Below are 25,359 nucleotides of genomic sequence, written 5' to 3'. Positions count from 1 at the left end.
ATATAATGTTTAAAACTTTTCTTCTCTATTCTCACACATCTGTATAAAAAACTGACTGATTATTATGTTAACCAGGAAGTCCTTTACTGAAATGTTAATTTTCATGTCCTCTGGAGTATGGGTTTTGACTCTAGGGCAGGGCCAAAATGGATGTACAGGTGTTAATGCATATAATGTTGAAAATGATCTATTTTACTCCCACACAGCTGAAATGAAAACTGAATTCATGATTTGTAGACCAGATCTTTCAGTTTTTAAATATCTTTACCCCTCTTCGAAGAAGGGAGGGCATATTGCTTTGCTGCGGTCGGTCGGTGGGTCGGTCGGTTTTTATATCATGTTGTTAAATTTATTTCTAATGTACTTGAATTTATCCCAGTCTAGAGGAGAATAACTTTTGAGTGCTTTATGTCCAAGTCTATTTTTTTTCGTAAGTGTTAAACAAAGGTTTGTCTTTAGGTCTAACTGTTACCGATTTTTCAGGCATACACTCTCTTACAAGTTCCAGATATTTATCTGTAAAAGGTTCAGTAGCCTTTACAGTAGAAAAAGCATTACTTATAATTGAATTCCAGTCGGTATTTTCGATAATAGTATTAAGTTTTGTAACATCCTTATTCTTGTAGTCTTAATTATACCCGTTTTTAGAAAAATATATGTAGCTTTGTGATCGCTTAATGTATTGTCTGTGTTTATCACGCCTGAGTGAAGAGACACAAGGTCAATGCTTTTCCAAACGGGTCAATAAGGGTGTTCGTCGTGTCTGTAGTTCGGGTGGCTTCGTGGATTGTGCTTGTGAGGTCGTATTTCAGCATGATATCACTAATGGGATATAAACGAGATTTTTCTAAAAAGTCAACATTTAAATAACCTTAAATTAGGATTTTACTTGAAATATCTGACACTTTATCGAGTGACCACTTATTGCTGTTCGGAGGCCGATATACACAACAAAGAAAAAAGTTACAGGTGGGTTCACATATTTCTAACCAATGCACTCAACTGATGAAGGTTCAATGTCGATACGTCGAGAAGCTTTAATGGTCAAAGGTACATAAATGAGAATGCCTTCTCCGTGTGAGTTTCAATCTCTACGAAAAATAGTATCGTAACCGTTCAACAAAATATCATTATCACAAACATTCAGTAAAAGAATGTCAAAATCTGAGACAAAAGTTTCTAAACTCGAATACTCTTAATATTGAGATGAAATATATCTAACTTATGTATTTGACCCTCTGTGGGACCCGGTTTTCTTCAATATCACCTGAAATCATATAGAGCATATATATATATATATATATATATATATATATATATATATATATATAGAAAGAGAGAGAGAGAACGTGTACATCAAACATGGCAATAAATAATGGTAAATGACATCTAGTCTTTCACATTGCACATCTCCCATCACTGAGGACTGTAGACTCTTCCAAGTTTCTTCAACAAGGCCTTGGTTGACAGCTCATTGTCCTCATACTGTCTCCATTCTCAGAGATCTTGGCGTGGATTTGACGATATAAAATTAATACAAATAAATGACAAGTGAAAAGCTGTCATTGTGACAGCAAACCGGGTTTTCTTTAATGTGAACTGTATCCATAATCCATGTCAACCCGTATCCAGTGAAATGGAGTACCCTATATGCAATATTTTGCCAAAAAATGACTAAGTTCAAAAGCTGGTATTTTTTCGATAAATTATCAGAAATCAAAATCCTAGCAATATGCACACCTCTGATATATGTACATTTGATCTGCAAAAGAACAACTTCCTATCTTGAAAACTGTAGGAGGAGTTATCCGTACAATGAAGGTACCCTTTTGGCACCCGCCCGCCATTTTCACCATTTTAATAACCGGATTTTTCCGTTGGAAAACCCGGTTAAAAATGCATATTTCAGTACATTGTTTCATTCAACAAAATAATTCAATGATTGAAGTTTTTTACATAGTATTGTGAAATCTACCTAATGAGCATGCTTTACCTGTGTTGCTGACTTCCGCTGATACCGAATGAGTTTTCCCTCGCTCACTAACTTCTTCTGCAATATGGAGAAGCTCAGCCTCTTTCCGCAGCAACCCCAACAGTAGCTAAAAAAATGACATTTATTCTTCCCTGTCAAAAAACCCCCACAAAAGTTATAAATAGCTTGAATATTATAATATAATTAATTATGAAATATGATTCTAAACCTTGGTATACCTTAATAAATTATTCATAGGATATTATAATATAGTTAATGATGAAAAATGAATGTAAACCTCGTAACAATTACTTAACAAACAATATACCTGTGCATGATCTACGTTCACCCGGGTGTGCCATCCTTCGCAATCGTTGTTAGTCCGGATGGTCTTGTTGTAGACGGACCAGGATGGACTAGGCCAAATGGTGCTGGTGATCTATGTTCACATTGAACAGCAGGTCTCCGACAGGGTTGGACGGTCTGCAAACCTGCAAAACCAACTGCTCGAAGGCAGGCCTTATGTGTTCCGCTGAAAGGAGGGGTAGCGCCATCACCTTCCGCATGAACTTGTTTACATCGTTTTGCTCCTGATACGCTACCTGAAAATATTCAAAGATAATATCTTATTTAAATTGTTACTAACATTTGTAAAGAATAATATTTACATTAATTAAAAAAATCTACGATGAAAAGCAAGTGTTACTAACAATTGTATACATGAGTATTTAAAATATATAATAATTTAAATAAATTAGTTTAAAAAAAGTTTTATTTTTAAAAAAATTACAGTTTAAAGGTTTTTATTTCAGAATATATCCAACCTAAGTCCCAAGTTCTGCACTTTTGCGAATACCGCCTAGCTCCAGTGGAACGCTCTAACGGTTATGAGTCATTCTCAAAATCCGCCAAAATTTTGGTCACGGGTCAATAAAAAATTATGTCAAGGAAAAATAATATAAATTTGTACATTAATAAATACCACACAATATTCTACAGTTAGCAAAACACTTAAATTCTTTTTGCATGACATGTTTAAAGAAAGTTTGCCTTTTTTAATGTCCAAATTACCATGTTCTGCTATGTCACACACTCTTTTTGTTGCACTTTCATGTGGTTTATAAATATATCCAGTACATTATGCTTTCATTGTTTTTAATGTATGCTTTACACAATTCTTAAGAAGTAATTTCAAACAATAAAAGTCTTTTTATTCTGTAAAATTGTGAAAATAACCAACAAAATGTTTACCTGTTTGAAAATTTTCTATTATTTTTTGATAATGACTCTTATACTCTCCGTGGGGAGGACTTTCCGCAGAGGTGTTCACAATCCAGCCTCGAAATCCACATTGAATGTCTTGACAGAAGGCTTCCTTGGAAGGTGATCCAAAAACGCCTACAAAACCTGTAATTAAAATAGTATTAAGTTATATAAAATCTTATATCAATAAGTCAATTCTCGATTTTATAATATTAATAAATTACAGTTCTTAGTTCTATTAATATATTTTTTTTTCGACATCAAGGCGAAGGCAAGAGGCACTGCGTAATCTTGTCCTCGGCTCTGGTGAATCCATGGATAGACACAAGCTGGACGAATGGTTTCGTCACTAGCTTGAAGGTCCCGTCATTAAACTATGCCTTGGCCTGGGAGAGGGTGTTGAGTTGCTTATCGGCCGCAAACATCATATGCCTCCGATCGCCGACCAAGATGACCTCGCGGAAAGATCCTGGTTGTAGGAAACCCGCTGCAAATTGTTACAAAATAAAAAAAAAATGTAATGATATTAATTATAGACAAACGAATGCTTGAAATATATTTTATATACTTTATCATGTATATCCGAGCATCCTAGTGAGTTTAATATAAAATATCTAATTCCTTATATAATCAATCATATTAAATTATATATATGCATCGTATTAAAGGTTCCTACCAACTTTTGGCAGTAAAGGCAGCATTCACGAGCCGTGCCATTTCTTTGCAGTACTCTTTCCTTGGTACTGGTACCAGAAAAAAAACGCGCCAAGATAGCATGCAAGATTTCTTGGATTCTTCTGGCAACGACGTTTTATTCAGGCGCAAATCCCAACCAATATTTGTTCTTCCAGAAGAGAGGGGAAAACGCCACGCACTGGACAACCAGACTAGGGCATCATTGATTAAAATGGCGGAAGATCTTCTGGACAACATGAGCCTTGGTCTGGTGTTGTCCTATAAAGAAAGTAGGTAGACTGTGAAAGGAAAGCCTAAGCAAGTCATCATTCTCTTTCTGGAAGAACTAAGAGAGTTGAACCAGTAAAGAAGGTAAAACTATAATAAAAATAAACATCAATTTATTTCTTCCCTCCAATGCTGAGGGCAAAACAATTCAAACTTTGACAGAGCCCTTTGGCTCTTTGCCCTGATGTGAAGACAACAGGCGTGTACCCAGAAGTTGCAGTTTGGTTGGGAGCATCCCATCCGAAGTGCCCTTGTCTTAAGTCGCCCCTCCCCACAGATGCGGCACTTCTCCTCCTCCTCATAAACAGAAACCGTCTGTGTTGCTGCATCCAGCTGACGCATAGGCCGTGAAGGTGAAGGATATCTCACAGGTCCTGTTGAGGGTCCAGGCTGCGTTTTCTCTTCATCTACAGTACTTTGCTTTGGCTGATTTTTCTACATATTAAAGAATACCAATATAATAACATTCCTAATCAACTAAAAACCCTAAAATCAATGTACAATTACATACTATAGCCAACATGATTTCAGAAACTCTTTTATTAATATCTTTGTTGCAAATTGTTGATTATGTAAAACAGTTCTCACCTCTGCTGGCAAGCCATGACTCCGGTAAAGATACCTGTTGTTAGAGTTGGGTACATGTACCTCAACTCTAACATGTGCCCCCGTCACGACGTGCAGCTCGTGTGCCTATATGAATTTTACACGTGTAATATTAATATGCAGTCTTAAATAACTTTGGTTGATAGGTTTTAAAAGCAATTGTCTGAATATACTACTTCAAATTACAAACTTTGGAGAATAAAGTGTTTTTCTCCTACTGAGCGTCTTGGTGATGAGAGATGCAGTCTCAAGACCACAGACTTCACCTTCAGTGATTTAAGGGACACCACCCCTTTCTTAGAAACCTTTTTTTGTAAAATAGGTACATATATGAATTGTAATGCATTTGTGTATTTATAATGACAACATTTATGCATTGGAGAAGGAAGGGGGGGGGGGGTGATAAAGTGAATACTAACGATTTGAAATGTTACATCAATATATTACAACATGTTATGAAAAATTATAAATGCACGATGGTTTGAATGGATATTTATTTATTGCAAGAGAGCTTTATCAATGCAACCAGCCCACCCCACTCACACCCCGAATGTTCCCCTTTAAACAGAAGGTAAAATCTTCATCCAAGACTTTTCTTATATGTTTAATCGGAAAACGATTATAGGAATACTAAAGAAAAAGTATAATAAAAATGCTTCTCGTATAATTAATTTTTAGCAGTAACAGTTCGCCGTACATTGCTCACGCCATAGAAAAAGGAAAAGATCAAATTTGATTGGTTAATTATAATCGACACAACTAGGTGGCGATTCATAATGGTGGAATGACATTTAAACTCTTCAGGTACCTTTAAATTTCAACATATGTTTTGATGTTTGTGGTCTTATACAACTTTTTGGTATAAATATTTCTCAATAACTATTAATTATACATCGTTTTTATAATTTTTTCTCTTACACATAGTCAGTAATATGTGTTTAACTTACCACACTTGCTGACATTCTGCGAATGTTCTTCAGATGAACAAAAAGGTCGGAACAATCAAAATGCACGAAAAATCCCGCTTTGGCGCGACTTTATTGTGACCATAAAAGGAAATATCCCTCATTTCAGAGGCAATCGCGATATCGAGGGATGAATCCCAACCTGTTAAATAATGTTAGCTTCAGAACTTTCTTTTCGAAGCTTTCTCTACATAAGCTATATTGATTGTGATCGTAGAATGATAATTAAAAAGTGCAAACATAGTTGTCATTACATCTCACAGGTAAAAGTACAGTGGTACATTAATATGTAAATTCTAATTTTATACGTGCATTAACATGACCCACCTGGTTCTCGCAATAATTTTTTGCACTTTTGGAAGGTCAACATTGAAGCAAATACTTACTTCTCTCGTAGACTCGGTGTTAACCATGTAACACGTAAATATTAACAATTGTTTAGTAGGTTCTGAGCTAACCTGTGTCCGATGTGAACAAGAATTTACTCGAACATATCTCTGCTTAAGCGAAAGTGGTTTTTCAAGTCGCCTGAATTAAACTGGTGAATAATTTGATATCTTCTGCAAGCCCTGTTATACGAGGCAAATATGGTCGTCTGGAGACAAACTGACTCTAGGCAATAATCTGGCTTATTGTCTAGTTTCTGAGACTCGATCCAAAAGTGTACACTATCGTGTTCATCGTCTAACAAATTCTCCAGCATAACATATAACACACCTAAGGCAGTCATGACAATGCAGTACACGTTTAACGCTAGTCGTCAGTTCAGTTAAACCACGTGTCATGTGATGACGCACTCGAGTATGAACCGAAGTCGCTCTAGATTGTAAACGGTTATTTTGTAAACAGGTAAGATTGAATGTTTCACTATGCTACGGTCGTCGGTGTTCAAAATTCATGGAGGTTAAAATGTTTTAATTATGTTGTTGTTGTCGCCCATTTTGTAACACATGAAATTTCCTTAAACTGCTTATTTTAATCCTGCCAGTTAATTTTCCGCGGTCTTAATTATGCACAACTGTTATTCAAATTGGCAGGTGAGGAAGAAGAAAAAAATGTAGTTAACTTATATATGAAATCAATGCCTTAAAATTTCTTCACTCCGAAAAACAAAATGTTAACACTTCTTAACATCATTACAGACATTTCTCATTTTTAAGGCGTCGAGCTAATGCTCGGCAGCCTTCTAGCGATCGTCTGGATTGGCAATCGTCAAAAAATTCATGCTCTCCACGGCCTTTTTAATGCGCTTAAAAAATAAGTTCCTTGCAGTATTAAACATATTACAAGATTCGTATACCTTTTATTCAACTAAATTGTGTACAAAAAATCCAACTTTGCCTCCCTGGTTATTGACAACTCATTGCAATAGTATAAATTTGCTTAATCAAGAAATGGCGGATGAATAAAATGTGCAATGTGCAATGTAAACATTCACTAAAATATTATTTAAGTTTATCGCTTACATTTTGATTGGAGACCGTGCCCGATAGAAATAAAATTTGATATGTAAATTTATTTGATATGTAAACTTCTTCCGCATGGTACTTGGTCAGTGGTGTCCAAAAATGGGCAAGTTTCATTCTAAACTCCAGTTGAGCCATGGTCCTCACGCTGTTGTTTTAGTCCTCTGGCAATATTTTGGGGACTTGCGCATCAAGATGTATGAATTTTCAATACATACTTCATACAGGAACAGGTACATGTACTTCCACCACTTTTCGTTGCGATGTTGTCTTCACTTTTGATGTAGGCATTATAAAGTTTAACTGAGATTCGACAAGTCACATTAGTCAAGGTTATATCTTTTTGTTTTCTTTGTACTTCTTTGTTTCTGATTTTTGATAGTCAATTCCCTCTTGTTCTTCCACACACTCGCTACAAGGTTTGCCAGATGTTATGTTCATTTTTAAGGTCTTTTGTCGGATGGGTTTAGCTTGAACGATGACCGGCAGAGTCTCAAAGATTGGCTGGTTTGGAAGCTGATACATTGAATTGGTGCAAGACCTATTTCGTTTGTTATTTAAAGGGGCATAGTCACGATTTTGGTCAAATTTTATTTTTCTGTTTTTATTATTTACAATGCTTTAGGAATGTATTTTTAATGATCAAATGAAATTTGGATGCCTCTCGATGAGTTTTAAGCAAGATAAAAGGCTCACAATTCTTCGTCATGTAAACAAAGCTCTTCTTATTCATTTTAAGCATAAATAAACAGTTCTTAACGAATAATGCATGCATTTGAAGTCTAAAACTGGAATTTTCACTTCAACATTCAAAATGTAAACAAACGCTTTGTTTACATAGCGAAAAATTTCAAGCTCTGTAACTCGCTAATAACTCAACAAATGACACTCTAATTTTAGTTGCCTCTTAAAAATGCCTTACTGAAGCAATGAAAACGTTAAAATCGAAAAAATATTATTTCTTCTTTGCCAAAATTGTGACCATGCCCCTTTAAATGCAAATAAAAGGCTAGGTATAGGTGTTGAAACAGAGGTTACAAAATATGCAAGAAATCACGTATTTTCCGTTTTAGTTTTCCTATGATAATAATGTTAGAATATGTATTTCAAACGTTGTGGGTCTTACAGAGACCTTTCATTCGGTATGAATAAAAAAGGGGCTGCCCCCTATAACTAGGGAGTTAGAGGCTTCAAAAGGATTTTGTTAATAACTTGTAAAGGAATAAACATTTCTAATGCAGTATTGTAGCAAAGTTGTAAAGAAATTAATTCCGATTCCTTCCGTAGTATTAAGTGGTCTCCTAATATATACATGTAACTATACTGTACAAGTATTATGGAAAAGACTATTGTTTTGAAGAATTTGTATCCAGTCCTTTTGCATGCATTGTATTATACAACAATAAATACCCCCGCTCTAATGTGAATATGCAAAAAAGCAAAGTCGCCATTTAACAGGAGGCTTGTTCCGATTGGAACAAAATTACATGCCGAAACAAATAGTGAGTTAAAATTTCAAGCATCTGCGATAAACTACTGAGAAATCTTTGACGAAAATTCGTTTGAAAATTTAGGCCAAAAATCATCTGCGATAAACTACTGAGAAATCTTTGACGAAAATTCGTTGAAAATTTAGGCTAAAAATAAACAAAGTTGTCATTTAAGAGAAGTTGACGTCTGATTGGTACAAAAATATATTCCACCATATGGCATGCCTAAAGATATAGTGTGTTAAAATTTCAAGCATATGCAATATATAATTACTGAGAAACCTTTGACGATAATTTGGGCTAAAAATAAACAAAGTCGTCATTTAAAAGGAAGTTGACGTACGATTGGTCCAAAAAAATATCCCACTTTATGGCATGCCTAAACAAATAAGTTAAAATTTCAAGCATCTGCGATAAATACTTGCTGTGAAAACTGCGACAAAAGTTTTTGTTACGGACAGACAGAAGAAAGAACGGACGGATAGACAGACGGACACAGGTAAAACCGATCCCCTCATTTTTCGGAGCGGGGGTATAATAGAATACCTTCAAGAGTCCCATGAATAGTCTAATGTTTTGTCTGGATCTTCAAATCGTGACTTCTTCTCCTTTACAAGTTGTGCTATTGGGGAGGGGGGGGGGATGCGGGCCAGAGTCTTTGATATTCTTCTTGGATCATCTGCTTCCAAAACAACATTGCCACTAGTTCCTTCATCATCATCTTCTTACAATCTTTTCAACCAGAGATTGGATGTAACTATAAGTTTTGTCCACCTTCAGTTCCTGGACGGACCATGTTCCACTTTTCTTGTTGAAGGATCTCTGATACCTGTAATATTTTACAATTCTCAACAACATTACAAATATACTATGGTATTTAATCTAAGCTAATCAAAAGAGCTTGTTAATATAGAGTTCTCGGTACATGTACTATGTAAATATTATAAATGTCTTAAGACCAATGATTGGATACAAACCTAACACTTCCATCCTTCAATACTGCTGAGGTCATAGGCAAAATCCCATCGTGTGCCCTGGACCGGTAAATGTCCTAGTAAAAATAAACTGGCGATTTCGGGAGAATAATGACGCATATCTCCGCTATTTTAAGACCCATCAGCTTTAAATTCGGCACGAGTGTATCCCAGACATCACTTTTCTTAAAACTTCATGCATATTGCGAATGTGTTAGATATTTATTGATTTATCAGGCTGTTGAAGCGAGCTGGTAGTTTTTTATCTGGGTCAGAGTTCGACCCCTTTCTTTATTTATGGTTACATTGAAAATAATGTTAAAACGGGCTTGGCCCCTGTGTCCTTGTTAGTCTTTGTCTCCCGCGCCAAATGTCCGTTGTGATCTAAGGCTGCAAGTTTATTTCGGTGGACTGTACGAGTATCTTGTAGAGGCATACAACAAAATCAAATTTTGAAAGTTTTCAAGCTCGGCAGTACTCCTAAAGTTGGCTTGATGACCATTGCCAATTTTAGACTGTATATTGAAATCCTTTAAAACATTTAAAAGGTTAAATATATGAATAATTTCTTTACTCCATAATAGTTAATAGCAAAAGAAAGATTAACAAAACATTAGGTACATGTAGATATGATAGTTATATTGTTAACCATCTAGTCTCCTTAACAGGAAGTCAAATTAAGTAAAACAACTGATTAAATACAGTATGTACGAATTTTCAGTAAGCAGTTTCTTTCAAAACGGGGCTTGCAAATTTACAAGTCAACAACAAAGTTGAAAATTTTTTAGTTAATATGTCTGTAGGTGGCAGGGGTGTGTCGGAGAATTTCATAGTTCTTGATCCTCTTATGGATGCGGACTCTTGCAATCTTGTAGTACAGTGCTGTTTCCTGTTCGGTTAACTGACCTCTTGTTAACAAATCAAAGTACTGAAAGTACTGTTAGACGGTGGCGCCGTTTGAAAGTGGCATATTACATGAATGATAATTATTGTTGTCGAAAATCCACAGCCAGCATCTCATTCGTGTACTAATACCCAACGCTTACTCGCACAACTGGTCGTGAGTTACCTACATGGATAGATCTGTGGAAATCGTAGTTGTGATCACAATCCACACTTTACAAATGTTGTGTCTCTTTATCGTCATCTTTTGGGGAAAACCTATAGATTTATCACAGTAGCTTTTGTAGTATAGGCGTTTGTATCTGTATGTTTGTATTTATATGAGTTGACATTAAAACTCCGTTTTCGGTTAAACGTGTACTACATGTACGTATTTTGATTGCCCCAACATGACTTATTAAATATGTGGGTTGCCACCACATATCAAATGAATAAATCCAATCCCAAGCGATTTCATCCCAGTACGCCCAATTATTTGATTGTATAATGAAGGGGAATTTTTGGGTTTTTTTTCCTTCTGACCTTTAGGTTGACCCCGCAAAGAAAAACAACTGTTGAAAAGTGTGGAGTGGACTATTGTGCTTTAAAGATATTGTAGATTTCTCAAAGTAACGAGAACAAATAAAACTTTGGTATGATAAAATACATATCAGGTTTTTACTAACTATTTGGGCATACATGTAGTACGGTTATTGTCCCTCTCGACAGCATTTTCCCTCAATTTCTTCACGGGGAAAAAGTTGCATCATCACACTTGCTTGTGGACCATATGCATCACACTTGCTTTGTCCTCACAGTCAGTTAATAAATTTAGGTGTACAGAAAACGGAATGGTTTACAAGAACCTGTTTGAGAAAACTGGTATTGCTTTTGGAATGCACGTCATTATGAAACAGAAGAGTCAATCAATATTTTATCTTCGACTTAAGTGGATTATAATATAAATCCAATTGGAATATCCTCCATCTTGAGTTGAAGTTTCTGTAGCTCTTTATTTTGTCCAGCATTATTACTTCCTGTGATGTCATACAAATATTCTGATTTCAACCCTTAGTTCATGGACCTTTAAATACTTAATATTTATCTTTTTTTGTACTCTTCATGAAGTGAAGTAAAATCTGCTTCTGACATGATAATATTTTGCTTTGTTATTCTATCATTCAAACCATGAAATGTCATTTTCATATAAATTATATACACATACCCACAAGTTGAAATTTATAATTTGGAGAATTCTGAGCTAAAGTGACGTCATCATAATCACAAAAATAAATGAAAACATAAAAATTTAACCATGAGAAAAATTCGAACACTGCATTATCTGCCTCTAAATATGTCAAATGTACATGTAAATACAGAAAACATTATTTTGTACTACAAATTGTAGCTTTGTGCGATTTGTAAACATGTAGCTAGGGTAAACAGCTATCCGGGTAAACTCCCGTGTTAACGTGACAAAATATTCAATACAAAATTTCACATCATATTATTGATGAAGGATGAATGAAATAACTCAATTCTGATTTGGGACAAATAAATTCCTATATGATAAGAAACATAGTCAATAACCTACCTCACTCACTGTCCTATATTCAGCAGCTGGCAAGATGGCTTCCCTTCTCTAAGTAACTGGTTCTTCATATCCATTGATGGAGTCCAGTCATTTTATTACTGGAGATCTTCAACAGCGTGACAAGAATTTCAAAAATGTCGTACTGGACGGATTTATATAAAAACTTTGAAAATAAATTGGTTTCAGTTGTATGTTTCCATCATAAGGCCAGTGTGCTAGAAAAGGTAAATATACAAAATATTATTCAAACTTAAGGCATATATGTTCGAGGTCAGTCTTATTAATCATTGACGTTATCAAATAAAATATTACTTACAGTTGAACTTTGATATCTCGAATACAATGATGCGTTGAAGTGATTTGTAGGTCCACCATTTTGCGGTCACCTGAGTAAACTCAGATGACCTATTGCTATCCGTTTTCGTCCGTCGTCATGTGTTAACAATTTTACATTTTTAACTTCTTAAAAACCAAAGGCTGATTATTACCAGTTTTGGTGTGAGGCATCTCAATGGTAAGAGAAATCTAAACTGTGAAATGCATGGCTCTACCACCCCCGGGGCGCCGTATGTGGGGCCAAATATGCAAAAAACGCCAAATTAAAAAAAAAAATCTTTTTCTCTACTCCCACATATGTGAGGATGAAACTGGTTGCATAAATATGATGTCCATGAAGTCCTCTGCTTAAATTGTGAAATTCATGACCCATGGGTTCAAGCTATGGGTTGGACCATATAGTTAAATGTACTAAATCTTAGGAAATCTTCTTATCTACTCCCATATACATTTGTTAAAAACTAAATGCATGATTATGATGTACATGAGGTCCTTTACCAAAATTGTGAAATTCATAACCCCTAACCCTAACCCTGTTCGATCCGCAAACCACACTCCTCAGTCCTCAACCGTATGCCCTAAGCCCGCAACCATCATTCTGGATCCCCTAACTTAACACTCAACCCTCGTTCCCTAGCCCAATATCGTCCGCAACCCTCAGTCCTCAACACACACCATTAATCAAGTTATTTATTAAGATTCCGCCATTACCGATTCTTACTTGTCGCACTTTTATCATTTCATTATATGGGTATATCCCTCTATTTTTAGAATCGGTAGGACAACAAAGAAGTGCCTTTAAGCAAAATAGTCCCTATACTTGCAGAGTGTATATACATTTATTGGGACATTTTAAATCAGAATGCTTGACACATGTCAGAAAAGAGGATTTGCAATTTTTAAAACAAGTGTCAAAATTGAATTATCATTTGAAGAAAAGAATTGAAATTGTTTGATGTACACCCTTTCCAAACTGAGAAATTCATTACTTTTACTTTCATTTTCAGAGTTTTTCAATACAGACGCATTTTGCCGGAAAACGAATCTGACTTCAAACCACGAAATTTTAACAGGAAAGAGACAATTTGATGAGCTTTCATTCAAGAGGTCCCTCGTTGCTGAACGAAAATTAGGGCCGGAGCTATGAACCATAACGTTAACATTACCGCCTATGGAAAATGCATTAGTGGACTATACCCATATATAGGTCGGATACTTCCTGTTCAGTATTATGATATGCTCTGGTTAAAAGATTGGAATAGAGATTTGTGGGTTTATTATTTTGAAATAAATATTAATATTGTTTTCATTTCAGTTTGCTTGGGGTGCTGTATTACAGACCAATGAGTGACGAACAAGACTCGGATAAGTCTCAAGTTTCATCAATGTTTCATGCTTGATAATTTTTTTTATTAGTTAAAGAAAAAAAATCTATCTAACATCGAAACAAATTCGATATTATTTTCTGATAAATGTGTTGTATGACTCAAAAATACAACTGGATTGTGTCTTATTTCAGAAGAAGCACAGCAGCTTCCGGAGGTTTTGGAGACCTACATAGAAGGGAGCGCACAAATCAAAAAGGAAAATGTCGAGGTACTAAATTTGGTATCTAAGAGACTTTCTGCAGTCGAAGCGGAAAGTCAGGCAGTGCGCAGGGACATAGAACAGTTAAATAAACAGATAGAGGACGTGGCAAAGGGAATCTCAAAAATATCACGGATCATTTACAGGGGATGCCATTTTTCCTCAAGCCGTGCACACAGCAGCAAATCGTAATTACAAACAAAGACTTAGAGAATTTGGAGGGGATAGACTTAGATTTTGGTAGTGCTAGCGCTGAAACAGAAACGTCATTGCAGGAAGTTGCGCAGCCATGTACCTCAACCCCTAACCCTCAGACACCGGCGCAAACCAAAGGGTTTGTTGTTTTACGGGGGGGGGGGGGGGGGGGGCATATGTCTACTGACCGAAATACATTCCAAAAAAAGGATTTTGCTTTGTAAATTTTCGAAAAATAATAAACAGATATGAATTCAAATGAAATTTTACTTTAATATATATTGTAAATATGTAATTATTAAATTTTTATGCAAATATTGGCCGCTAAATAATATTTTCCTCACTCATAGAGACCGATTTCAATGACATTTTTTAAGACCCCGCGTTAGCAAAATTTTTGTTAAAAAATAAATAATTTGATTACAATTTTTTTTTTTTGAATTAAATTGATTAGGGTTTGAGTATACTTTTTAGTTGAAAACTTAGTTTTAGGATATCTGACAAAAATTCCGATATATTTTGATGTAAAATGTAAAAAATAGGAAACAGGCGTTAGCGTTCGCATTTCTTTGCAAAATTTGATTTTTTTTTGGAAAAATGTTCATACTTCAATTTTATCTTCAATGACAGATATTAATCTTCTGAATATTGTCTACTTGTCTATAAAAAACAATAAGATACAAACAAACAAATCTCTAAGTTCTTCTGTGCATCTTTTTTTAAAAGACAAGATTTTGCATATATATATTGAATAAAAAGAATTCAAATCATTTCCTGTACGAGTTTCTTCGTAGACCGATGACAGTGGGTGGCAGGGGATAGTTTTTTTGGTCGAAGAAATTTGAGGCAGATAGTGCTCATATATGTGATTTAATTTTCCAGTGGATTTTCAAGTATTCTAAAATTGGTTTGCATGCAGGGGACACATGGTCCCAACTCTTGAGAATTGTTAAACATTTCAGAATAAAAAATTTACAAGTTACATATAGCACTATATAGAATAGCCAGGGACGGTCTCAAAATTTTCCGGAAAATTGCCCTTTTTCACATTTTAACGGATCCAGCACCACGCTCCAGTCCCGAGCAACTGCCATAAACTACCATAGGATTGGTAGCTTAATGTATACACATGCAAATAATCACCAATTGATGGGGGGTCAATCACCTTCTTTTCGAGTGACATTTCGTGCTCTGAGTCCACCCTACTTTTCAAGCACAACCCGAAAGTGAAAACTTTGGCCACAGTTTCGCATTTCCATTCCATATCTGATGAAAAGTGCTACCAGTATAAAAGTGTCATATATCAATGACATTGACATGAGCTCCTCTATCCACAAAATGAATGCAATAAATATTCTAGCAATTTATACCCCTCAAATAACCAGGAAAACCTCAGGTTCTCCCTTTATTTCAAAATTTTGACCGGGTCTTTCTTTCGAATTTATCCCCTGCCACCAATGGCAGGCACGATACGTCTGATTATTGTGTTGGGGTTTTCGATCGGACTTTCTACAGCAGTTTCAATCGCAATTAATGGAAATGACTGCGGAAGTGAAAGAGGAATCATCCTAAAGTGCGAATGGAGAGGATAGGGCCACTATGAAGTTGATTCTTTTTAAGAGAGGAAATCTTATTTATGACAAAACTAACAGAATCCTCCACTTGATTTGTTTCAGGTGAATTCGCGGGCCAGTTATCAAAAATCGAAATTTTAGAAGGAGATGCCCCTTGTCGAAATGTTATTTCGCCTCTGAATGTTGCTTTATACATATGCAGAACACGATGTGTTTGTAAATTTCATTAGAAAATTGGAAAAAGAAACATGTGTTGTCAAAGTGTTATCTATTGAACTTTGATCAAGTCTACCCACCCAATCAATTCTATCATATATGTACATAACATGAATATTCTTTGTTTACATATTAGAACAAATATGATAGCACATTCTAATTGTTCATAACTTGTTCTATTAAGGTGATGGATTTCACAAAAACGTCTACAGTAATTATCACAGTAACGCCTCAACTGAGTACACTCAACCCAAAACAACGGCTCAACTCAAAACAGCAGCTCAACTCAAAACAACGACTCAACCCAAAACAACAGTAACTGCAACCTCAACAAGTATGACACCTCTCCAACCTTCCAATGACAATAAGCCTTGGGAATTGACCGCATACATTCTGACTGGTGTAATAGGTAACTTTTTTTTTCTTGTTTGTACTACATTTAATATAACGTACTGTAGAAGCAGAAATATTCGTTGAGGATTTAATTTCGTTATTTTCGTTGGCAGTAGAAATCAACGAAATTAAATCCATGACGAATTTTTAAACAAAGTAATAATGAATACAAAGATATTATGATGTGACGAAATTTAAAGCCAACGAATTTTATTTGGTTCAAAAACAACGAAATTTCGACCCAACGAAAATATGTGCTTCTACAGTATGTGGTTTTTTTAATTTATCTATTTCTGATCATCCTAATCACCATAATTGCTTATGGTGTTAGGAAATTTAAAAGAAGACATATTAGACAATTCCAGCATCATGCCTTTCCTCTGCAAGAAATTCCTAAAGATCATTCTGCTTAATTTGATACTTTATTTATATTTCAGTAATTCTTCTATTAATATCATCATATGCCATCTAGTGAAGAAAACATTCCTTGAGAGTCATTGCAAATAGTGTCTGCCCCTGTTCAAACGAAAACATTCATTTTGACCGAGCATTTGAACGGGAACTCTAAATTTTTGTAATCTTATTTTTTTAATTTATTTTTTTTTATTGTAGATGTTCTGGCAAAATTTGAACTGACAATTCAAAGAATTCTTAAATTAGTAATCGTGTTAATTCAGTGCCTATTCATCCTCCTTATAATATATCCAAGAATTATCCAGCAAATTTTCCCTAAACAGAATCGACCACAACCTTATCAACAACCTCCCCCTGTCAACAACCTCGCCGCTGCCAACACCCTCGAAGATCCACAAGACAGCGAAATGCTCCCCTTATATTAAATTTGTATCATTGCTGCGATGGTTTTGCTTTGATGACCTTTGTGTTTTTATTTCTGATACACCATGGTTTTGCTGTGCTCTAACAGCTGTGGTGTATCCAGATAAACCATATTCAGATTATAAATAAAGTGAAACAAGCAAAAAAAGATTTATTGACAAAATAATGAAAAAAAAATGTTTCCTTGCATATATCAAAACACAAACTTTTTTAAAGCATGACACTGAACCGAGTGCAAAATTAGGATCCAAAAGTGCATAGTTTTAAAAATTCACACGCATTTGTTTTATGCCGTAAAATTAAAAACACAATTGTTAAAGACTGACTTCGAGGAATCACTTTTCTCGTCGATGTCGGGATGTTTTCCTAATAATGGCGATACATCAAGATCAATCTCGGGCGTTAATGCAATATCACATTTCGTCTTCTTAGGCGGATCCAAAACTTTCGAAACACTTTCTTGAAGAACGGAATTTGTACGCTTGTACTTCCTAACAGCGGATTCGGACCTATGACCGGTTCTACTCATGATATCTTGCTCGTCGACGCCCGCTTGATACAGCTGGGTAGCACAAGTCCTTTTACCGGAATGATTTGTAAAATTCCCGACAAGTCCAGCGTTTCTGGTTATCTCTTTCATCAGACCCTTGATTTTGTTTATCCCAAGAACCTGCTCGCTGTACTTGATACCACTTGCCAAAGGTCGTCTGTAAAATGGACCCCTGTGTCCGAGGGCGTCGATATATGCCAGGTAAAAGTCAGCCAGACTCCGCTGAAAAAACAAAACAAGAATTCGATGGTCACGTTAAGTACTGTATTTACAAATATAAAAAATTTAAATACAGCTACTCTATTTCCATAAATCCTAATAACGGGAAACCTTAACCAATATCTCATGGGAAAATGCACATTATAAAAATATACATTTTATACTTTAATAATATTTACAAAGTTTAACTCACCATTGAGGCAGTAGTGTTTGATGTCCTTGTTTTGCAACTGAATATGCCTTAGGCCTCCTTTATAAGTTTTTGATGATCGTCCATGAAAATGGATGTATTTCCCTCTGTCACCACAGCCTAAATCAAACTGATCGCATTCCAGTGATTTGTGTTCATCATACGCACGTAGTCCAAACAGTTTACAGTTATAGAAAAACCCTGTGTATTGCAACGCTTTAGAAGAATGCATACCAAATACTTTTTGGCTCCAAATTTTTTCTTCGTCTTCTTGTAAAATTGGATCCGCCTGGCGAACTTTTGTTCCTAATCCCTTTGACAGCAGTTCTTTCATTCGCGCGTCCAAAACCCGCTGAAATACTGCAAATCTGTGATCCTTTTCGTCTAAAAAGTTCATATTGTGAATGCTTTCATCCCTCAAGTAACGTAATAAACCACACACAATGTAGTAGAGCGAACGCGGTGGGTATTCCGATCCGTCTTGTTTTCTAACCTCCAAAACAAATCGTTGCATCCAGTAATTAAGAGTTTCACTCGTCATCTCGGTCAACAGTGGTACATTGACCCGCGCGATACGCCACTTGTTGAATGTCTCAATCGCCCACTTGGTATTCTTGCGCGTATTTGAATTTGTTTGGGAGTCAATTAAACGTTGAATTTCATCATCTGAAACCTGACCAAATCGTTCTTTTTTCATTTTATCGTCAACTTCAGATTCGGAAGTGGTCGAATTTTGGGCGTTTTCAGCAGCAGTCTCCAACATTTGTAAAACATCTCCTATATCAAAATCAACGTCCATGTCGAGTTCATTCTTCATTTCCGGTAATTCACTTATTTGGGAAAGAGTTAAAGAATCAAACGAATCTTCCATAAATATTTGATTTTCTACAGATTCCGCACATTGGGACAACAAAAAATCCATGCCGTCCTCCATAATTAACTGTCTGCAAACTGAATTTTGTTCTCGTGGTTTCCAGATTGAGGTCCGATTGGTCAAATTTTAGCCGCGCCAATTTCATGTTAGATCACAGTTTTATTATTAAAACTGATGCAATAATTTGAATACGCAATGATACAAAACATTTAGAGTAACCTTTGAACTCGTGCATCTTCCGATACCAGTCTCGGGGGCTCCGCCCCCTCGACCGGTATCGGAAGATACACTCGTTCAAAGGTACTCTAAATATTACTTATAAAAACTATCACACATTTATAACTTTTCTTAGAATTGTACACTGTTAAGTTTTTTTCTCTTTTTGAAATATCAGCTCCCTTCTAATAATGATAAAATAATTTTATACAATCATTTATTAGAGAATAGTTTTAAAACTCAGGTAGTTGTAAATTTGTGACATGTATTATCTCTGTGAGTTTTTTGTTTTTGGTGGGTTTTTTTTTTTGCATGATACTTGAGATCTCATTATTCTAGTTAATTAGTAATGTCATTTGACTTCCTTAAAAATACTGATTTTTTACACATATGTTAAACTTGAAATGAGAAAACGAGATCAATGTATTACAATCTAACTTACTTTTAAAAACTAAAAAGTACTACATTGTTAGTTTGTTCTTGTATATAACATTCCACTGATTTGCATTAGTATACTTCTGATGTTTTGGATGGTTTACATTTACTTGTATATATTTGCTTTAGATTTAGAAAGTTTTAGTGACATATTAATGACATTTTTCCCTTCAAGTTGTGTTTACTTTAACAACTTTTTCATGTTCACCCTGTCATCAGCAGCAGGACCTTCCACCTCTTCCTCATCTGATGACACTTTAACAAAGGAGACTGACTCGCCAAAATGTTTCAAAGAGAAAAGAAAGCGCCCTAGGTCAGAGCCTTCAGACTTTTTTTTAGAGAGGAATCAGAAAAACAGGATCAGAAATTTAAGTTGTTCATGGATCAAATGGAAAAATGCAGGAAAAGAAGTTAGAACTGTTTAGGGAAATTTTTGGATCAAAGAAGGACTAAATATTGACATGTTTTTGTTAAACAGAATTTTCACATTTTTGTTTGTTAGTAAGTTAAACACTACAATCATATCAGTAATTTTGAATTTCATTTAAATTAATGCTCTATAGGGTCAGTTCAATTTACTTCACTAATAAATTTAAACAACTTCTTAAAATAGTTAACCTCTTTATCAATAATGCTATTATTAATTTCCTTATAATGATAGAAATTTTTGGTTTACATGAAACAGTTTTTAAATAGCCCCAAAACCAACGCCCATTTTACAGATAATCAATTTTCCCTAAACACATGCTCCATCTAAACCATGGTTCAGATTATGGCCCCCTTGGGACAAACGAATTCAGCCACACTTGTCTTTGATGTTCGCATTAGCTCCTAAGAATTTATCATTAACATACAAAACTTTTGTATTGTAGTTGATAGAATACTTATAAAAAATATTTTTTTATTAATTAAGACATGAAGACAAAAAACCTTCATCTACATGTATTATATAAATATATTTTAGAGTGTTTTAATAATATTAATTAATCAATAAAATCTGTAAGGATTACCTCTATACTTTTCAACATTAGTGTACAATATATAGAATAAGGAAAATGAATATTATCATAAAATCATTAAATCTTGTCTGATCTTGAAAAGAATTGCAGGTGCACATCTTCAGATGGTGTTCAACATATGTACAAGTTTTTAAACTGTTCCATGCAGTAATAAAAAACTCTATAGGGTGGGACAAAGTTGCGTCTACAGAAAGACGGACAGGGTGAAACCAATATACCCCAATGAAGCCGTATCCTTCAAGACCATTTGATTAATCAAAAGGAATTTTTAACTACGGGCTTTCTAGGGCAAGAAAAGATGTCGAGAATGTTTTTGGTATTTTAGCAAGTAGGTTTAGAGCTTTTAAAAGTACAATTGATATGGAACTAGAGAGGGCCCAGAAAATTGTTTTGGCTTGCTGCGCACTCCATAACAATCTGAGAACAAAAACTCTATCCAGAGCAAAGTATACCCCTTCTGGTACATTTGATGAAGAATACTCAGAACCAGGAACCAGGAAGATTTCTTGTGTTGGGATAATGTCATTGATTTGGATTAACTTTTAGGGGAGAACACAGACCATGAAGTCTTGTGACCAGCCACTAAAAGAAGAACACAGTTACCAGTGCCCCGACTCCAGGAAGATCCTGCACTCCATATCTGGTTTTCGGGGACACATAACTAGGCAGTACAAGAAAAGCAAAACAAAAGGTATTTATCACCAACATATTTAAAAATTAAAATGATTTATTCTTCCCGTTGTGGAGCAAGCTCAGCTTTGAGTGTCGTGACTCCAGTGCTCGAGATTCCATGGTGAGCATATGGCCTGGTTTTGTGTTTGATTTTGTAGCATGATATGATTGGTCAAATGTTAAATGATTGGTCAAAACCATCTGACTAGCCAGACAGAATAGAGCATGTCTCTATTCCATCTGACTTCGTATCTGTCTTATGATTTTTCTATTTACACGGTCTGATTTGTAAAATGTGGCGAGTCAGATCTGTAAAATCACATCCGTGTAAAAAGGTCTTTAGAGTTTGACGATATTGAGATTTCGTCATTAAATGCAGTCACAACCACATTTGTCATCCGGAGAAAATTTTCAACAAATGATGGTTCTGCCAAATCCCTCCAGAGCGAGACTTTAATGGTGTCTGTGTTATCTTTCAAGCTTACATGTACAGTCTTGACGGTGACATTCTGTCCACGTACTTTTTTTTATTTTTTTGGTTTTTGCCATGTCCTCCTAAAAACATTCAAATCAATAACTAAATATATCAAAAATAAAAATCATATAATCATTAAATATTCGTAACATTGTAAAATTCGTCATCATTTTGCAAACAGAAATAATAGTAGAAAAATGAAGCAAAATACTTGCACTAATGCATGTATTGTTTTTCAGTCAAACTGCAATTTTGATATTAAGTATTATTTATTACAAATCAGCATTGTTTTATGAATTAAAAAGTACTAATATCCATAGAGATTAAATCAATCAGAAACTTTTTTTTCTTCAATTTTTCAGAACTAAACTAATATGCATATGTACAGTGAATCAGAATGCAAGACATATTTAATAATGATTAACACTATTATTTAAATTGGTTAATAGTACATAATCATACAAACACTGAGCATAAATATATAACTGTAGTATATTTAAATATAATTAAGCTAACGATTCAAAAGTATTGAAAACTTGCAGTTCTTGATTCAAAGATTCATCAATGATATTAAACAAAAAATATACTATCCACCAAACAAACTGACAAGCATTGCCGCCAAAATTCAACGTTTTTTAGAGAAAGGAATGTAAATAGGCGGCTATCTGCTTTTAAAAATAAGATGATACAACTTTTGATTTGCTAATAGGACTCTAGAATTAAAGAACTGACAAACATAGGTATCGGCACCAATATTAACCGTGCAGATCCTGCCATTATTCAAAATGATGAGCAGCCATAGAAATCAGAAGTTAAGAACATGAATACTGCTCAGGAATTTCCAACTGTGTATATATTTTACAACGGCAAACTATTTGCATTAAGAGCGAAGGACGAACACAGACACATGGATTCATCTCAATTTTCAATAAATCATGATCACGGGACTAAAATATTATTCTTAGAAATATTATTCTTAGAAATCCACGGTAAATCCACGGTAAATCTTGCAATAATGTCAAAAGAACCTTGAAGCTGAACACCGCTCGTAAATAGGAACCGTCACACAGGTACACGTACCTGGTAAATGAACCCTTCAATTCCGTTGCACACCTGGGACTCGTTTCCGACGTATTGTATTCCCTCTGTGGTCTTTGGATTTAATGCATTTCTTATTATGTGCATATTCTGTTTGTAAAAAATGCATTGACCAGTTTATTTATTATAGTTTGCTCATGGCTTGGAAAAAGAGCTCGAAATAAAAGTTTCAAATGGACTGAATGCACCAATGATGAAAGATAACATTGATAAAGAAAACATTTATCTGGAAGACAAGTGTGATTGTGTTCAAAGGGAAGACCAAAAAGAAAAACAAAAGGACTTCACAGTTTGTGACCAGAGCAAAATGCTCACTTTGATTGTACCAAAAGAAATTGAAACACTAGTTACTGAGAAAAATAAAAAATGGATTAAATTGTCACTGTTAAACGTTACTTCCTGTAAACTGCATTTTAGTTTAGTATTTACCAAGTTTTATTCCTTGAGGCTATCCATATGTGTTCAGACAGTGTGTCACATTTTCAACAGGCACAGTTTCAGTTGACAATGTCAGTGGTGATCATTTTGAATCGTTCGTAAAATATATTTACATTAAAAATTAATTCATTAATAATAATATCTTGTAGCATTATATAAATATTAATTAATAAATTTATCTTATTTTTCTAGCTAGTGACAATAGAGTAACAGCAACTTCTTGTGCCACTGCAGAAAACAACGAGTCTCCTTCCCCCTCCTGCTCCGGGGACATTGAAAGTATTCTCCATGAGGCAAGTCTTCAAACGCTGACAAGATTATAAGAATGTCCTATGCACAACTCGTTCGGGGAAAGTGTGATCGTGAGGTTGGCCAGGTTTTGCAGCAAGGCCCAGTTCTTAGAGCCACCTTTATTGGGACACATGAAAGACATCTTCAGCTCAAATTTGTGTGATCCCCATTCAAGGGAACTGTTCTTTACCAAGTTTTATTCCTTGAGGGTATCCATATGTGTTCAGACAGTGTGTCACATTTTCAACAGGCACAGAGCCAGGCCCAGTTCTTAGAGTCACCTTTAGTGGGACACATGAAAGACATCTTCAGCTCAAATTTGTGTGATCCCCATTCAAGGGAACTGTTCTTTACCAAGTTTTATTCCTTGAGGGTATCCATATGTGTTCAGACAGTGTGTCACATTTTCAACAGGCACAGTTTCAGTTGGCAAAATAATGTCAGTGGTGATCTGTCCTGTAGAACAACAGTAGTCCAAGGTCAGGCATGAATAGTGTAGGACCGAAGGTTGGGCAGATAGAGTACTAAAGTCATGGTCTTAGTGTTGGGCTGCTAGAGATAAATAGTTGTGGTCCACATGAGGTTGTGCTGTAGTACTATTAGAGAATATGGAGTCGCATTTATCGGACAGACTTTGACTTGGATGTCTCTTGGAATGGTACTTTTTTCTTTGACCAATGGAACCACTTCTTCGTTTGAGACGAGGCATTTCTCTGCAATAAATAATATCCATATTAGAAATTTGAATTTTTTTTTTATCAAACACATCACTGTGCATCTTTACTTTTTCTTTAATTACATCTTAAATTGCATTATATTCTTCAGATAGAATAGCAAACATGTCGACATAATGTGTAATATTGTCTGTTATTTTTTATAACAAACATCATTTAAGGCATAAACAGTCACCAGATACAATTTTAAAATATATTCAAGCATTGTAAATCAAATTTATATCCAATGGCGTAAATCATTTTGCAGAAAAGTTTGATTCAAATGCAAAAACATATGTGCACCTTTTGTTTTAAGAAAATAAATTTCGACAACAATTTTCTGTACTATATATGGAACTTGACTTTTTCATAATAGAGATCTATCATTTAGTACCAATGTAACCGGTTTGAATTCATTCTATTTAAAGAATTTTGATATATAAAAATTGCCATGTTTTTCTTCATTAAAAAAAAATATTCCTGTACTTCGAAGAACGATTAAAAAAATCTACAATAATTATCCGTATAAAATATAAAACTTGCCCTTTTCATAACTTAGATCTATCATTTAATACAATAAATACCGTTTATGATTCATTAATTTAAGAGAATTTTGAAAATTAAACAACTAGTCGGTGGATATTGTGAGAATTAGCCCAAATTAGATTTATAAATTGGTCATTTAACGTTAAAGGCTATGAAAAGAATTATAACCTTCATTAAATTGTATAAAAATAACCCGTAGGACGACCTACAACTGTGTTGTGTAAACATTGGCATGCGTCATTACGCTTGGGCAATCAATCGTGTCTGATAACAAATTACTATCAAAACACTATTGTACAAGCCTCATAAA

The 25,359-nt window shown here is 34.9% G+C and overlaps 1 protein-coding gene across 1 annotated transcript; it reads right to left on the bottom strand.

Moving 5' to 3' along the window:
• Positions 1–695: 695 nt before the first annotated feature.
• On the bottom strand, positions 696–19,460 carry LOC105320824 (uncharacterized). Its single transcript, XM_066085726.1, has 9 exons — positions 18,262–19,460; positions 17,640–18,085; positions 9,455–9,554; positions 4,406–4,633; positions 4,111–4,189; positions 3,616–3,722; positions 2,464–2,574; positions 1,994–2,099; positions 696–847 (listed from the first exon to the last, which is right to left on the bottom strand). The coding sequence occupies exons 1-9, from the start codon at positions 19,204–19,206 to the stop codon at positions 696–698; spliced, it is 2,274 nt and encodes a 757-aa protein (XP_065941798.1). The 5' UTR covers positions 19,207–19,460.
• Positions 19,461–25,359: the final 5,899 nt, after the last annotated feature.

Source organism: Magallana gigas, chromosome 1 (genome assembly GCF_963853765.1).
Source record: "Magallana gigas chromosome 1, xbMagGiga1.1, whole genome shotgun sequence".
Lineage (NCBI taxonomy): Eukaryota > Metazoa > Mollusca > Bivalvia > Ostreida > Ostreidae > Magallana > Magallana gigas.
This window is presented reverse-complemented; position numbering and strand designations above follow the sequence as displayed.